At 42.4% G+C, this 15,483-nt stretch overlaps 1 protein-coding gene and 1 long non-coding RNA gene across 10 annotated transcripts in view; one reads left to right on the top strand and one right to left on the bottom strand.

Moving 5' to 3' along the window:
• LOC126988717 (sphingosine-1-phosphate lyase 1-like) overlaps positions 1–15,483 on the top strand; it is a 28,273-nt gene that overhangs the window by 5,229 nt on the left and 7,561 nt on the right. For both annotated transcript variants that reach the window (XM_050847077.1, XM_050847076.1), the window contains exons 2-10: positions 883–1,038; positions 3,193–3,281; positions 6,001–6,127; positions 6,988–7,074; positions 8,118–8,239; positions 8,951–9,080; positions 11,586–11,692; positions 14,413–14,622; positions 14,953–15,088. In XM_050847077.1, the coding sequence (XP_050703034.1) occupies positions 891–1,038; positions 3,193–3,281; positions 6,001–6,127; positions 6,988–7,074; positions 8,118–8,239; positions 8,951–9,080; positions 11,586–11,692; positions 14,413–14,622; positions 14,953–15,088 (1,156 nt within the window). In that variant the 5' untranslated portion in view covers positions 883–890. The remainder of the gene's footprint in view (positions 1–882; positions 1,039–3,192; positions 3,282–6,000; positions 6,128–6,987; positions 7,075–8,117; positions 8,240–8,950; positions 9,081–11,585; positions 11,693–14,412; positions 14,623–14,952; positions 15,089–15,483) is intronic.
• LOC126988720 (uncharacterized) lies at positions 1,055–2,750 on the bottom strand. Of its 8 annotated transcripts, none has more exons than XR_007742483.1 (4): positions 2,362–2,750; positions 2,191–2,289; positions 1,795–1,992; positions 1,055–1,695 (listed from the first exon to the last, which is right to left on the bottom strand). It is a non-coding gene; the product is annotated as an uncharacterized LOC126988720 (long non-coding RNA). The 8 variants fall into 8 exon arrangements; XR_007742487.1 differs by having other exon boundaries at positions 1,055–1,794; positions 1,894–1,992; XR_007742486.1 differs by having other exon boundaries at positions 1,795–1,893.

The raw sequence follows: 15,483 nt of genomic DNA, 5'->3' as shown, positions 1-15,483 counted from the left end.
CTTTACCGTGTAGCAGCGACGGGCCAAATTTGTGGCTTTACCGTGTAGCAGCGACGGGCCAAATTTGTGCCATGATATAAACCCCCCAAAATAGATGATACATAATCTGATCACAAATGTTTTGATATATATTATGAAATGGTTTGTGTGGGGGGTGATTTTTTCAAATTTTTCTCGCCTGGAGGGACCATTAAGAAACATGATCCCCGCTGCTACCGGGTTAATGGTCCCTCCAAGTGAGAAAAATTTGAAAAAATCACCCCTCACACAAACTATTTCGTAATATATATCAAAGAATTTGTGATCAGATTATGTATCATCTATTTTGGGGGGTTTATATCATGGCACAAATTTGGCTCATCGGTGCAACACGGTAAAGCCACAAATTTGGCCCGTCGCTGCTACCGGGTTAAACCACTTCTTTATCCCTCTTCTTTATGACACAGCAAGGTACCCTTTTTACCACACCTTCATTATAAGTTTTAAGGAAGTAATTATATTGTTGTACTTTTCTCAGCTTTTTAATTTCTGATAAAATGATATACCAGCCAAGGGAGGAATTTTACTGGCTTCACTAATGCCACTACATACTAAAGATTGCTGTATATATAACTTGGACACGGAGGTTGGTATTAAAAGACACTCTCGCTTCTAACATCAACCATTTCTAAAGGTCAAAGAGGGGGTCAATCGGGTTCTAATTAGTGTTTCTTTAGGTTCACGGTACAGAAGAAGGTTCAGACCACCACCAGGGTCATAAAACTACTCCTAGAAATGCCCAGAACTCATATGAAAGCCTTGTCAAATATGTGAACTTAGGCAACGAAATGTTTAGTAATATGCCCCTGAAGGTTGCTGAGGTTTTAACAATCCTATTTTCAGCAACAGAGATGGAGATGCTACGAGTGGGTGCCGTTAGACTCCAGGAGAGCATCAATGACTGGTGTGAGGATATGCCAGCGTGGGAGATAGTCTTGAGAACGGCAGCCGCCACGGTCCTCTTCGTGTGGTTGAAAAACTTCCTCTTTAAAGATGAGAGTAAGTCGCTTTCTGTTCTTGTTGTTTCTTGTTATTTATCTCGTCTACTAACTGCCCTGCTTAATAATAACAATACAGTCATCCCTCAAATAGTACGGTTTCCAGCAGTTTGGTTTTGGTTTTATGTGGATTTTCTAAGAAGATTTTTTTGGATTTTTAAATTTTCCGATGACCAGGAAATTTAAAAATCCTAAAAGATCTTCCGTGACAATTCGTATAAAACTAAAACCGAACTATTTGAGTGACGATTGTACATAAAAAATAATAGCGGTAAAAAACACCTATTCTGATCTTTTTCTTTTCCCGCCAGTACGATTTTTTTAACATCATATTAGTCTTTATTAATAACACTGTGGCTAAGTTGTCATTTTTTTACCTGTTTTTAAGGGCGCCTAGTTGGGTTTGTTGATAGTCTCATCCCACTTTACAATTGAGTTGGTATATGACGACTGAACTCTGTGAAATCCAACACTTCTGATTAACTATCCTAAAAATGGAACTAACCCCATGACTGGATTTCCTACCAGAAGGCATCACCAAGCTACAGGAATGGAACAAAAAGTGGCTGCTACAATTTAGTGAAGAAAAATGTAAAGTCCTGCATACCAATACCACATGGGAAACACTCCACTATCCACCACAGAGGCAGAGAAAGACCTGGGAGTGTATGTTACCAGGCTACCAGTGAAGGGATATCCAGCACACCAATACCACATGGGAAACACTCCACCATCCACCACAGAGGCAGAGAAAGACCTGGAAGTGTATGTTACCAGGCTACCAGTGAAGGGATATCCAGCACACCAATACCACATGGGAAACACTCCACTATCCACCACAGAGGCAGAGAAAGACCTGGGAGTGTATGCTACCAGGCTACCAGTGAAGGGATATCCAGCACACCAATACCACATGGGAAACACTCCACTATCCACCACAGAGGCAGAGAAAGATCTGGGAGTGTATGCTACCAGGCTACCAGTGAAGGGATATCCAGCACACCAATACCACATGGGAAACACTCCACTATCCACCACAGAGACAGAGAAAGACCTGGGAGTGTATGTTACCAGGCTACCGGTGAAGGGGTATCCAGCACACCAATACCACATGGGAAACACTCCACTATCCACCACAAAGGCAGAGAAAGACCTGGGAGTGTATGTTACCAGGCTACCAGTGAAGGGATATCCAGCACACCAATACCACATGGGAAACACTCCACTATCCACCACAGAGACAGAGAAAGACCTGGGAGTGTATGTTACCAGGCAATACCACATGGGAAACACTCCACTATCCACCACAGAGACAGAGAAAGACCTGGGAGTGTATGTTACCAGGCTACCAGTGAAGGGATATCCAGCACACCAATACCACATGGGAAACACTCCACTATCCACCACAGAGGCAGAGAAAGACCTGGGAGTGTATGTTACCAGGCTACCAGTGAAGGGATATCCAGCACACCAATACCACATGGGAAACACTCCACTATCCACCACAGAGACAGAGAAAGACCTGGGAGTGTATGTTACCAGGCTACCAGTGAAGGGATATCCAGCACACCAATACCACATGGGAAACACTCCACTATCCACCACAGAGACAGAGAAAGACCTGGGAGTGTATGTTACCAGGCTACCAGTGAAGGGATATCCAGCACACCAATACCACATGGGAAACACTCCACTATCCACCACAGAGACAGAGAAATACCTGGGAGTGTATGTTACCAGGCTACCAGTGAAGGGATATCCAGCACACCAATACCACATGGGAAACACTCCACTATCCACCACAGAGACAGAGAAAGACCTGGGAGTGTATGTTACCAGGGTACCAGTGAAGGCGAAATCCGTGCCAATCGCAGCGTATGGGTTAAAAAGCCACACTATAATAGTCTCATAGATAACTTCACAAGTGATCAGGCGTGTGTACCTTTTATGGAAATCTCCTTATTGGTGTCTTCTATCAGTTTATTCTAGGACAAAGTTTAATGGGGAAAGGCTCACTTACACAGCCGGTATATAGATGACCCATTAACCCTTACACTCCACCTTTCCACCCATTAACCCTTACACTCCACCTTTCCACCCATTAACCTCTACGCTCACCTCACCTTTACACCCATTAACCTGTGTCCCGTTGCAGGCCTGTACGAGCGGGGGAAGAAGGCGGTGTTCCGAGTGGCGAGAAAGCTTCCCCACGTCAAGAATATGATTGAGAAGGAAATAACGAAGGTCTGTGTTTGGTGCTGTGTTGTTTTCTGGTTATTGTTTTAATTGTTTTTGTTACTCTGTTTTCTGGTTATTGTTTTAATTGTTTTTGTTACTCTGTTTTCTGGTTATCGTTTTAATTGTTTTTGTTACTCTTTGTTTTCTGGTTATTGTTTTAATTGTTTTTGTTACTCTGTTTGTTTTCTGGTTATCGTTTTAATTGTTTTTGTTACTCTTTGTTTTCTGGTTATCGTTTTAATTGTTTTTGTTACTCTGTTTGTTTTCTGGTGATCGTTTTAATTGTTTTTGTTACTCTTTGTTTTCTGGTTATCGTTTTAATTGTTTTTGTTACTCTGTTTGTTTTCTGGTTATCGTTTTAATTGTTTTTGTTACTCTGTTTGTTTTCTGGTGATCGTTTTAATTGTTTTTGTTACTCTGTTTGTTTTCTGGTGATCGTTTTAATTGTTTTTGTTACTCTGTTTGTTTTCTGGTTATCGTTTTAATTGTTTTTGTTACTCTGTTTGTTTTCTGGTTATCGTTTTAATTGTTTTTGTTACTGTTTGTTTTCTGGTGATCGTTTTAATTGTTTTTGTTACGCTTTGTTTTCTGGTTATCGTTTTAATTGTTTTTGTTACTCTGTTTGTTTTCTGGTGATTGTTTTAATTGTTTTTGTTACTCTTTGTTTTCTGGTTATCGTTTTAATTGTTTTTGTTACTCCTTGTTTTCTGGTGATCGTTTTAATTGTTTTTGTTACTCCTTGTTTTCTGGTTATCGTTTTAATTGTTTTTGTTACTCCGTTTGTTTTCTGGTGATTGTTTTAATTGTTTTTGTTACTCTTTGTTTTCTGGTGATCATTTTAAGGTAAATGTCCAGAGAGATGCCCATCTCACTGCGGTACTTCTCACCCTAACCATGAGTTAGATTTCATAATTCTATGCATTTTGAACCCCATATATATGCCTCGCAAATTGATAGAATCGCTGCTAGCGATTTTTGAAAAGTTAGTGAGTTTTTTGCGGCCGCCTCGGGGCGTCACGGGGGGGACTGGCATACTTTGTTCCCCCGCCTCCAAAATACGATATTACGCCTCCATATTGTACTTAAGGGACGAAATACATGTCCCTTAACCATAATATGAAGGCGGAAAAACTTAAAAGTAAACAAAAAGTGGTAAAGGTAGTGAAAAGGCATATTATACATACGCGCGATGTGTTTTGATGGCGACGCCATATTGGGAAATGAGCAGTGTTGCCAACGATCCGGTTATCGATGGTACGCTAGGTTAGCGATGGTACGCTTAGTTAGCCATTAGCCCACGCATGTGAGACAGGTCCACCACGCGTGGTTATTTTTTTTTTTTTAGAACACGCACCTTTACCTAATACTATACCCGGCCCAAACCTTCACAAAAGCCTTTGGGTAAAGGTGCGTGTTCTAAATAAAAAATAACCACGCGTGGTGGACCTGGTCTCACATGCGTGGGCTACTGGCTAACTAAGCGTACCAACGCTAACCTAGCTTAACACCGCTAACCGGATCGTTGGCAACGCTGCTCACATCGCAATGGCGTCGCCATGTAAACACATCGCGCGTATGTATAATATGCCTTTTCACACCACCTTTACTTTTTGTTTACTTTTCATATTATGGTTAAGGGACATGTATTTCGTCCCTTAAGTACAATATGGAGGCGTAATATCGTATTTTGGATCCTGCAAATCCTTCAAAGTTGTTCATAATTAGTCAGCCGTTCATTAGAGGCATATGGCTGAGTCCTGTATTTATCGGGGGCTTCGTGGTGCAGTGGTTAGCACACTCGGCTCACAACCGAGAGAGCCCGGGTTCGATTCCCGGGCGGAGTGGAAAAATTTGGGCGGCTTTTCCGATACCCTACACCCCTGTCCACCCAGCAGTGAATGGGTACCAGGTATTAATCGGGGGTTGTGTCCCGTCTCCTGGGGTCTGTTCCCTTCTCCTACAATTCCTTCCCCTTCTGTCTCTCTCCGGCATATGACCACAGATGTTGCGCCGACTAAACAAAACTTTCCAACTTTCCCTATAATTCCTTCCTCTTCTGTCTCTCTCCGGCATATGACCACAGATGTTGCGCCGACTAAACAAAACTTTCCAACTTCTCCTACAATTCCTTCCCCTTCTGTCTCTCTCCGGCAAATGACCACAGATGTTGCGCCAACTAAACAAAACTTTCCAACTTTCCCTATAATTCCTTCCCCTTCTGTCTCTCTCCGGCATATGACCACAGATGTTGCGCCGACTAAACAAAACTTTCCAACTTTTCCTATAATTCCTTCCCCTTCTGTCTCTCTCCGGCATATGACCACAGATGTTGCGCCTACTAAACGAAACTTTCCAACTTTTCCTATAATTCCTTCCCCTTCTGTCTCTCTCCGGCATATGACCACAGATGTTGCGCCGACTAAACAAAACTTTCCAACTTTTCCTATAATTCCTTCCCCTTCTGTCTCTCTCCAGCATATGACCACAGATGTTGTGCCGACTAAACAAAACTTTCCAACTTTTCCTATAATTCCTTCCCCTTCTGTCTCTCTCCGGCATATGACCACAGATGTTGCGCCGACTAAACAAAACTTTCCAACTTTTCCTATAATTCCTTCCCTTTCTGTCTCTCTCCGGCATATGACCACATGTTGCGCCGACTAAACGAAACTTTCCAACTTTCCTGTATTTATTCTGATGATTAAATGCCTCTTTTTGTTGCCAGATGTCAGATGGTATGAGCGATGACCTCAACAAGGCCATAGACAACACGCCCTACCTAGTGAAGCTACCAGAGAAGGGATGGAGCACAGAAAAGATTATTGAAGAGGCTACGCGCTACACTGAGTTTGGTGAGTGACTCCGTTTTACTACCCCTGACAGGCAGCAATGCATGGATACTAAGACTTGGATGCTATATGTATTAACTGACCTATCTTTCGGCCACTCCTCTAAAGGGGCTATTACACTGGGCAAATTTTCCGTGGATCTTCAGTCAAACCACGATTTCCGCTACCGTGGTTCTCATTTGTTTCTTGTTATTGCTGATGATGATGATGGTCAGTAATACCATCGTCCTTCGGTGAAATCTACCGTAGCTTTGGAAGATCGTGGATGCGTCAGAAAACCACGGAAATACGAGAGCCATGCCAGCGGAAATCGTGGTTTGACTGAAGATCCACGGAAAATTTGCCCAGTGTGATAGCCCCTTAACTCTTTTTGTGAGCAGTGAGTAGCGGGCTTTTTTTTCACATTTGTTCCTTTATTATGCCCTCGAACTTCCCGAAATTGACCGCTCTTTCGGCCACCTCCTTAGATTCTTTTTGTGAGCAGTGAATAGCAGGCTTTTTTTCACATTTGTTCCTTTATTATGCCCGCGAACTTCCCGAAATTGACCGCTCTTTCGGCCACCTCTTTAGATTCTTTTTGTGAGCAGTGAATAGCAGGCTTTTTTTCACATTTGTTCCTTTTTTTATGCCCTCGAACTTCCCGAAATTGACCGCTCTTTCGGCCACCTCCTTAGATTCTTTTTGTGAGCAGCGAGTAGCGGGCTTTTTTTTTATTATTGTTTACTTTTTTTTGTGCCCTTGAGCTGTCTCCTTTGTTGTAAAAAAAAAAAGGACCGTATTTTCTCTTACATTTTCATAAACTCCACTTTGTTACCACCAAGAGCTGTTCTCCCCAATAATCATCATCATCCGCTCTGTTACAGGAACCTTCAAGTGGGAGAGTGGGTGTGCGTCGGGCACTGTGTACAATGGCAGCAAGGACTTGACGGATGTGATGACAAAAGTATATGGTGAGTTTAGTGACCTGCGTTAGTGAATTTGAATATGATGGTTTCCGATTATTTTTTCAACACTAACCCGGTACCAGCGCCCTTCCCTGCCCCTTTCCTTCACTTTGCCTCCCATTCCTCGCTCCTCTTCCTTTCTCTTTAAATCTTTCCTCCCTTCACACCTCGCTTCCCCCTGTGTCTGCGTGTGTGTGTGTGTGTGTGTGTGTGTGTGTGTGTGTGTGTGTGTGTGTGTTCACCTACTTATTTAGCGACGGGCCAAATTTGTCCCACTGTTGCCAGATTATCGTACTCAGAGCTGCATATTTACTGGTTTCTGAGTCATAGCTATTGCCAAAAACACTAATAATTAACCATTTTAACGATAACTATATATGAAGGCAGTTATTGGGGTCGAGGAGGCAGTTTTGGGTCGGATATCGGCAAACATTGGAGGCTGAGTACGACAATCTGGCAACGTTGGCGGCATGTAGCAGCGACGGGCCAGATTTTTGCCTAGACATAAACCCCAAAAAATAGATGATGCATAAACTGATCACAAATGCGTTGATATCTATTATATAATGATTTGTGTGAGTGATGATTTTTTTCTATTAATTTGCTTAGAGGAGCCTTTAACCCGGTAGCAGCGACGGGCCAAATTTGTGGCTTTACCGTGTAGCAGCAGCGGGCCAGATTTTTGCCTAGACATAAACCCAAAAAAATAGATGATGCATAAACTGATCACAAATACGTTGATATATATTATGAAATGGTTTGCGTGAGTGATGATTTTTTCTCATTTTTCTCGCTTAGAGGGACCTTTAAGAAACACGACCCCCGCAGCTACTAGGCTAATAGTTTCCCATTGTCTGTTAAAAGGGATAAGTCATGGAGAAAGGTGGTGGAGGATGATATGAGGAGACTGAACATCACGGAAATAGCTATGGACCGGCAACAGTGGAGGAGGCTCATATCCTGTCCAACCCCACTATAGGGAATAAATGGATGTTAAACAATGATGATGATGTTGATGTTTAAAGGGATAACAATGACTCTTCCTGCAGGGCTGTCAGCGTGGACGAATCCCCTCCACCCAGACGTCTTCCCTGGGGTGCGGAAGATGGAGGCTGAGGTGGTCCGCATGTGCTGCACTCTCTTTAATGGCGACAAAGACTCCTGCGGTTGTGTGAGTTTATATTTTTCCTTCATTTCTCACACTTTTTTGGGTTAGCTTTGCCTCGAGCGCTGACTTGGGAAAGGATGCACAGTGTTTGGGCCACAGAGTCGTTGTTTTGAAGATAATGGATTGTGACTTGCTTTAAATTTTATTACATATCTTGTGGTTAACCCCTTGACTGAATTTCCGACAAGAAGACATCACCAAGCTTCAGGAGTGGAATAAAAAGTGGCTGCTACAATTCAATGAAGAAAAATGTAAAGTCATGCACCTTGGGAGGGGATATCCGGCATACCAAAAACACATGGGAAACACGCCACTATCCACCACAGAGGCAGAGAAGGACCTGGGAGTATATGTTATCAGGCTACCAGTAAGGGCCAAATCCGTGACAATCGCATCGGACGGGTTAACATTCCCATGCTATAACTCCCCTCCCATCTTTCATTCTCTCTTACCTTGACAACCCTCCGTCTGACCTTCTCCCCATCAGCTAAACTCAAGTAGAAGATTTCAGATGAACTAGGCTACCAGTAAAGGCCAAATCCGTGCCAATCGCAGCGGACGGGTTAAGATTTCCATGCAATAACTCCCCTCCCTTCTTTCATTCTCTCTTACCCCAACAACCCTCCCTCTGACCTTCTACCTCATTAGTTAAGTTCAAGTAGAAGATCTCAGGTGAACTTATATACAAATTTAATCCCATTCTTGTTATTCCAGATGACAACAGGAGGAACGGAAAGCATTGTGATGGCAGTGAAGGCATACAGAGATTATGCCATTAATGTGCGTGGCATCAAAAAACCTGAGATTCTAGTGCCAGTTTCGGCCCATGCTGCTTTTGACAAGGGTAAGTACACATGGAAGGTTTAGTATTATGAACAAATGTGCGTAGAGGTAGTCATTTCAGGTCAGGTCAGGTCAGGTCAGTTGTCCCTTTCACCCTTGCAGCCTCCCACAGTTGTCCCTTTGACCTCCCCTTCTCTCCAAGTGTTTAACCCGGTAGCAGCGACGGGCCAAATTTGTGGCTTTACCGTGTAGCAGCGACGGGCCAAATTTGCGGCTTTACTGTGTAGCAGCGACGGGCCAAATTTGTGGCTTTACCGTGTAGCAGCGACGGGCCAAATTTGTGGCTTTACTGTGTAGCAGCGACGGGCCAAATTTGTGGCTTTACCATGTAGCAGCGACGGGCCAAATTTGTGGCTTTACCGTGTAGCAGCGACGGGCCAAATTTGTGGCTTTACCGTGTAGCAACGATGGGCCAAATTTGTGGCTTTACCGTGTAGCAGTGACGGTTCAATTTTTCGGCTTTACCGTGTAGCAGCGACGAGCCAAATTTGCGGCTTTACCATGGACCAGCGACGGGCCAAATTTGTGGCTTTACTGTGTAGCAGCGACGGGCCAAATTTGTGGCTTTACTGTGTAGCAGCGACGGGCCAAATTTGTGGCTTTACCGTGTAGCAGCGACGGGCCAAATTTGTGGCTTTACCGTGTAGCAGCGACGGGCCAAATTTGTGGCTTTACCGTTAAAAGCGACGGGCCAATTGTGGCTTTACCGTGTAGCAGCAATACCGCCAATTGTGGCTTTACCGTAGTAACGACGGGCCAAATTTGTGGCTTTACCGTGTAGCGATGTAATAAATTTGTGGCTTTACCGTGTAGCAGCGACGGGCCAAATTTGTGGCTTTACCGTAGCAGTGACGGGCCAAATTTGTGGCTTTACCGTGTAGCAGCGACGGCCAAATTTGGCTTTACCGTAGTAGCAGCGACGGGCCAAATTTGTGGCTTTACCGTGTAGCAGCGACAGGCCAAATTTGTGCCATGATATAAACCCCCCAAAATAGATGATACATAATCTGATCACAAATGCTTTGATATATATTATGAAATGGTTTGTGTGAGGGGTGATTTTTTCTCATTTTTCTTGCTTAGAGGGACCATTAAGAAACATGATCCCCGCTGCTACCGGGTTAACCACATCAAGGGCAAATATTAATGGAAAAGATGGCAAAGTGTCAAAGGAAAGCAGGAAACTATTGACAACTGAAAAAAACTATGATATTAGACAGTTTTTTTTTTATTTATTTATTTTTTTATTTTATTTTTTTATATATATATACATTTCAGTCTTTAGCGCCAGTAGGCTTTCTTGAGGGGGCCTGGATGGTAGTCAGCCCCAGCCCATCATGGCGCAGGCAAGTGTTTTTATAGTGGCGCCATCTTTTCTTTAGCATCGGTGTGAGTATTTGCAATTTTGGCAGTTCACGTGGATGTCAAATACGTGACACCCGCGAAAAGTAGGGGAACACTATTGTATATATCATTCATTACATCACACACTAAATAAAAATGACTCGTATGTGAAGCCTTGTGATCTTTTTTCCAGCTTCTAACTATTTGACCACACACGGAAAGTAAGAGACCTCTGCATCATGTTATATATAATTCACCCACTAAATAAAAATGACGTATATGAAGCCTTGTGATCTTTTTTCCAGCTTCTAACTATTTGGTCACACACGGAAAGTAAGAGACCTCTGCATCATGTTATATATAATTCACCCACTAAATAAAAATGACGTATATGAAGCCTTGTGATCTTTTTTCCAGCTTCTAACTATTTGGTCACACACGGAAAGTAAGAGGCCTCTGCATCATGTTATATATAATTCACCCACTAAATAAAAATGACTCGTATGTGAAGCCTTGTGATCTTTTTTCCAGCTTCTAACTATTTGGTCACACACGGAAAGTAAGAGAGCTCTGCATCATGTAATATATAATTCACCCACTAAATAAAAATGACTCGTATGTGAAGCCTTGTGATCTTTTTTCTAGCTTCTAACTAGCTGGTCACACACGGAAAGTAAGAGACCTCTGCATCATGTACAGGTAACTCGATTTACATGAGTATTGTGTCCTTGAAGAGGTCGCATAAATCAAAAACAATGTAAATCAAACAAGAGGTAGGTTTGTTCCTTTATTGCCTACTGTATCACTCTGACTCCTCTCCCTCTCGTGGTTCCTCCTCTGGCTGCCCTTCCCCTCATGGTAGCACAGCAGCGAGGGTGTTGTTGTTGTTGAGTAGCGTGGCAGCGTGGGTACTGTATTGTTGTTCAAGTGGCGCGCGGGAAGAACTGAGCCGTGTGAGTCCAGTTGCGTGAGACATCTGGTGGCCACTCCATAAAATATCACGTATAAGTGAAAAAAACACGTAAATTAAACACTTATTTGGATTTTGGACCCTGCGTTATTTCAAAAACGTGTAAATCGAGAGTTACCTGTATACATAATTCACCCACTAAATAAAAAATGACTTGTAAATTAAACTACAATAAGCAATCTCTTTTTCCAGCTTCGTACTTGTTGGCCATGCGCATCAGACATGTTCCCCTTGATGAGAAGACAATGAAAGTTAACGTACAAGCAATGAGGAAAATGATCAACAAAAGAACGTGCATGGTAAGGCCAGCGAGGTTCACTTGGTGTTGGTGTGCTGGGGGAGGCAGCCCTGTAGCCACCGTTGCCAGATTGTCGTACTCAGAGCATAGTATTTGCCGGTTTCTGACGCCTAACTATTGCCAAGAAACATCAGGAATTAACTATTTAAACGATAATTTTAAGTGAATCTCCTTATTGGGGTCCACGAGACAGCTTTTGGGTCGGAAGTCAGTAAGTATAAGAGGCTGAGTGAGACAATCTGGCAACTTTGGCTGTAGGTCCTTTCCCTTAGGGCAGTTCGTGATTCAGGTTACATAAGGAGTTGATTAAGAAACTGTATTATAATCACCATCATCATCCATTTCTAGACTACTCCATTTCTCTCTGTACTACATGCTTTTTTACAACAAAGGAGACAGCTCAAGGGCAACAAAAAATGCAATGCAAGGTTCACTTGGTGTTGGTGTGCTGGGGGAGGCCGCCCTGTAGGTCCTTTCCCTTAGGGCAGTTTGTGATTCAAATTACATAAAGAGTAGATTAACCCTTTCACGCACCAAAAGTTTAATAAGTTTCTCTTTCCATTGCGATATCCGTCTGGGGCTCCCTTGGGGGCCTCGCGGAATGGCCTGGCCGTGTGTCGAAATTTTTTATCATGTTATTGATTTCACCCACAAGCATTCTTTTTTCCTGCCATTATTAAATATCATTGGTTTTGGAAGAGATTATTCTGCCTTATGAAAGAAAAAATATCAAGAAATGCAAATAAATAGTGAAGTTTACCGACTCTGAAAAAAACAATTTGAAGGGACGAGAGTCGCGCTCACAGGCTGCCTGCTGAGAGGCAACTCAACCACGGACAATTATCACTTCAAATCCAACGGCACGAGAGAGTTGACAATTAATTTATTTTATAGGTCTAGCTTGGATCTTTGACGCAAAAAATTTTGACGCGATTCTGAAAGATACTTTATTTTTGGCGAAATTTTTAAAGGTTTTGACGTGATTTGAGTCAAAAGCTGACTTAGACAATCTAGTTTTGACGTGAATCGCATTGTGGTGCGTGAAAGGGTTGATAGTCCTTAAAATATCTTCAATCTTTGCCTGCTCTCTAATCCGTGATGCTCGCTTCATGTCTCTCCATATTTGCCCAGCATTTTTCTTTGCATTCCTCTTTGTGCATTTTTTAGCTTTTTCCAAGAATATTTTGTGGCGGGGCAACTTTCCGAACTGTATCTCAGGACTGGCAGGGCACTTTGCTTGTACGCCTTTCTCTTCAGGGAGAGTGGCAGGCTGCTCTTCAGGGCATTACTGTGTTCACCAAAAGCATTTCATCCCATTCCTATCCTTTCCCTGGTCTCTTTTCTATTGTTTTTGTCTGTACTTATTGTTTGTCCCATATGATTTATTTATTTATTTTTTTTTTTTTTGATTTTTTTTACAACAAAGGAGGCAGCTCAAGGACACAAAAAAAGAAAACAATAACTTTACTTTACTTTCTCGTGTTTTGCTCCCAGTCATTACTTGTCCTGCCAACTGACTATCAAACCTTACCTTTAACAGGAAGAGTATGACGAGCGTGGTCACAAACGCCGTCTTTATTAACTTGGTACCAAACATCTCGACATCAGGACGTCATCTTCAGTGGTCTAAAAACGAGTAAATTTCAGCAACGTAAATAAAACAATATAGAAATAAACTTTAAAATACCCAATGATCACAGTAACTAAACAATTGGGTCAGGGGGACATTGGGGGAATATTGATTTGTGAAGTATAATTAATGACAATGTTTAGAAGAAAAAAACTGAGTATATTAAGCAACATTTAGGGAAACAGCAGACATAGTATTGTTCAATGAGGAACTAAGTGATTTTATATATAAGGATTCCAGTATACTCTTCCTGTTGAAGCTGAGGTTCCCTAAGCACACAACCTTACCTTTGTTTTCTTCATGTTCATCCTGAGGCATACTTTCAGACTCTAAAGTTCCTCACTCATTCTCTGTATGTTCTTCACTGACTCAGTAAGACTTAAGCCTTCTACAAATCTCAAGTTAATGTGTTCACCATCTGTCTTGATTCCCATGTCTTCACACTCTGATTTCATAAATGTTTCTAAGCAAGCCATGAATATTTTGGAGATTTTGTGTCACTTTGTCTAACGCCTGCCTTGATTGGAAATTCCTCGCTTGTCATGTGGAGGTTTAATGCTGCCTTGCTGCCTCCATGTAAATGTTCCAACACCTTAAAGTACAGTTCATCCATCTTCCCCCTGAGTGCTTGCATGACTGACAAAATTTTAACTGAGTCAAATACTTTCTCCTAATAGGGCCGTGAAAGCCATGCAGAGTGACTTATTGTGCTCAACAGATATTTTGCAGACTTGTTTAAGGATTAAGATGTTATTGGTCGTTGAGTATCCACCAAAAAATCAAGCTTGTTTCCTTGACTGGTTTGTGTCTTGTTACATTTATTCCGTCTGTTATGATCTTAGCAAGAAGTTTGTTGGCTACAAGGAGAAGACTAATTCAGTCAGTAGTTCTTTAAGTCCTCTGTGTCGTCTTTTTGGAAATTAATATTACGATGGCATTTTTCTGTGTTAGGGACTCAGTGACTCATTAAGCACTCTATATATATCTTTAGTTCTTGGTCACTGATGAGAAAACTGTAATGTATCCATCTTCATAAGTAATGAGTTTATCATTCAGTGCATGAAATTCATTGGCTGACGGCAATATTTCAGCTGGTAGTGTCAGCGCCCCAGTTCCCTCATGGTGTTATAGACCCTGTGGAGGAGGTGGCTGCCCTGGGGGAGGAGTACAGTATTCCAGTCCATGTTGATGCCTGTCTTGGAGGCTTCCTCATCCCCTTCATGGAGGAGGCTGGCTACCCACTCCCTCCCTTTGACTTCCGTGTGAAGGGTGTTACCAGCATATCAGCTGATACCCACAAGGTAATATGCATGTGTGTGTCAAGGGGGGGGTCCACGTGTGTTTCTACAAGACTGAGTCAGGCTTGTATATCTTGTATTTTATTTTTTATCTTATAATTATTTCCTTAACTATATGAGCTCATTTGATAATGTTTTCCAGTCAATAATTATTCAAATTTGAAAACTGAAATCACTTGCATCCACATCACCTCTCGTTTTAAAAAGTTCTTAGTGTCTTTTGAGGTTAGCTTTCTTTTGTTTTCATTTTATTTTACACATAAACAATAACTTCCAAATTGTATGAAGAGCTTTGTGAGAGTAACTTGTTGTCCTTTCCTTTTACCCCGCCAGTATGGCTATGCCCCCAAAGGCTCCTCAGTGATCATGTATCGTAACAGCAGCTGGCGCCACCACCAGTTCTTCGTGACCCCAGACTGGCCCGGCGGCATCTATGCCACGGCAACCATCGGAGGATCCAGGTCAGGAGGTAAGTCTCAGGCAGTTTATATGTATTTCTTATCTAATTGTATTTTCTCAAGAATAATTCAGTATCTTAATAACCCATTTTTTATATTCCGCTGTTATATGTGATTGATGTTATTTGCATCTTGAATGGGAGAGGCAGCCTGGTGGTACTAGGCTTGTCTCACAGCAAGGTGATACCCTTTCCTTAACCCAGTGCCAGTGATGGGCCAAATTTGTGGCTTTACCGTGTAGGAGCGACGGGCCAAATTTGTGGCTTTACCGTGTAGCAGCGACGGGCCAAATTTGTGACTTTACCGTGTAGCAGCGACGGGCCAAATTTGTGACTTTACCGTGTAGCAGCGACGGGCCAAATTTGTGACTTTACCGTGTAGCAGCGACGGGCCAAATTTGTGGCTT

This window comes from Eriocheir sinensis, chromosome 70 (assembly GCF_024679095.1).
Source record: "Eriocheir sinensis breed Jianghai 21 chromosome 70, ASM2467909v1, whole genome shotgun sequence".
Lineage (NCBI taxonomy): Eukaryota > Metazoa > Arthropoda > Malacostraca > Decapoda > Varunidae > Eriocheir > Eriocheir sinensis.
This window is presented reverse-complemented; position numbering and strand designations above follow the sequence as displayed.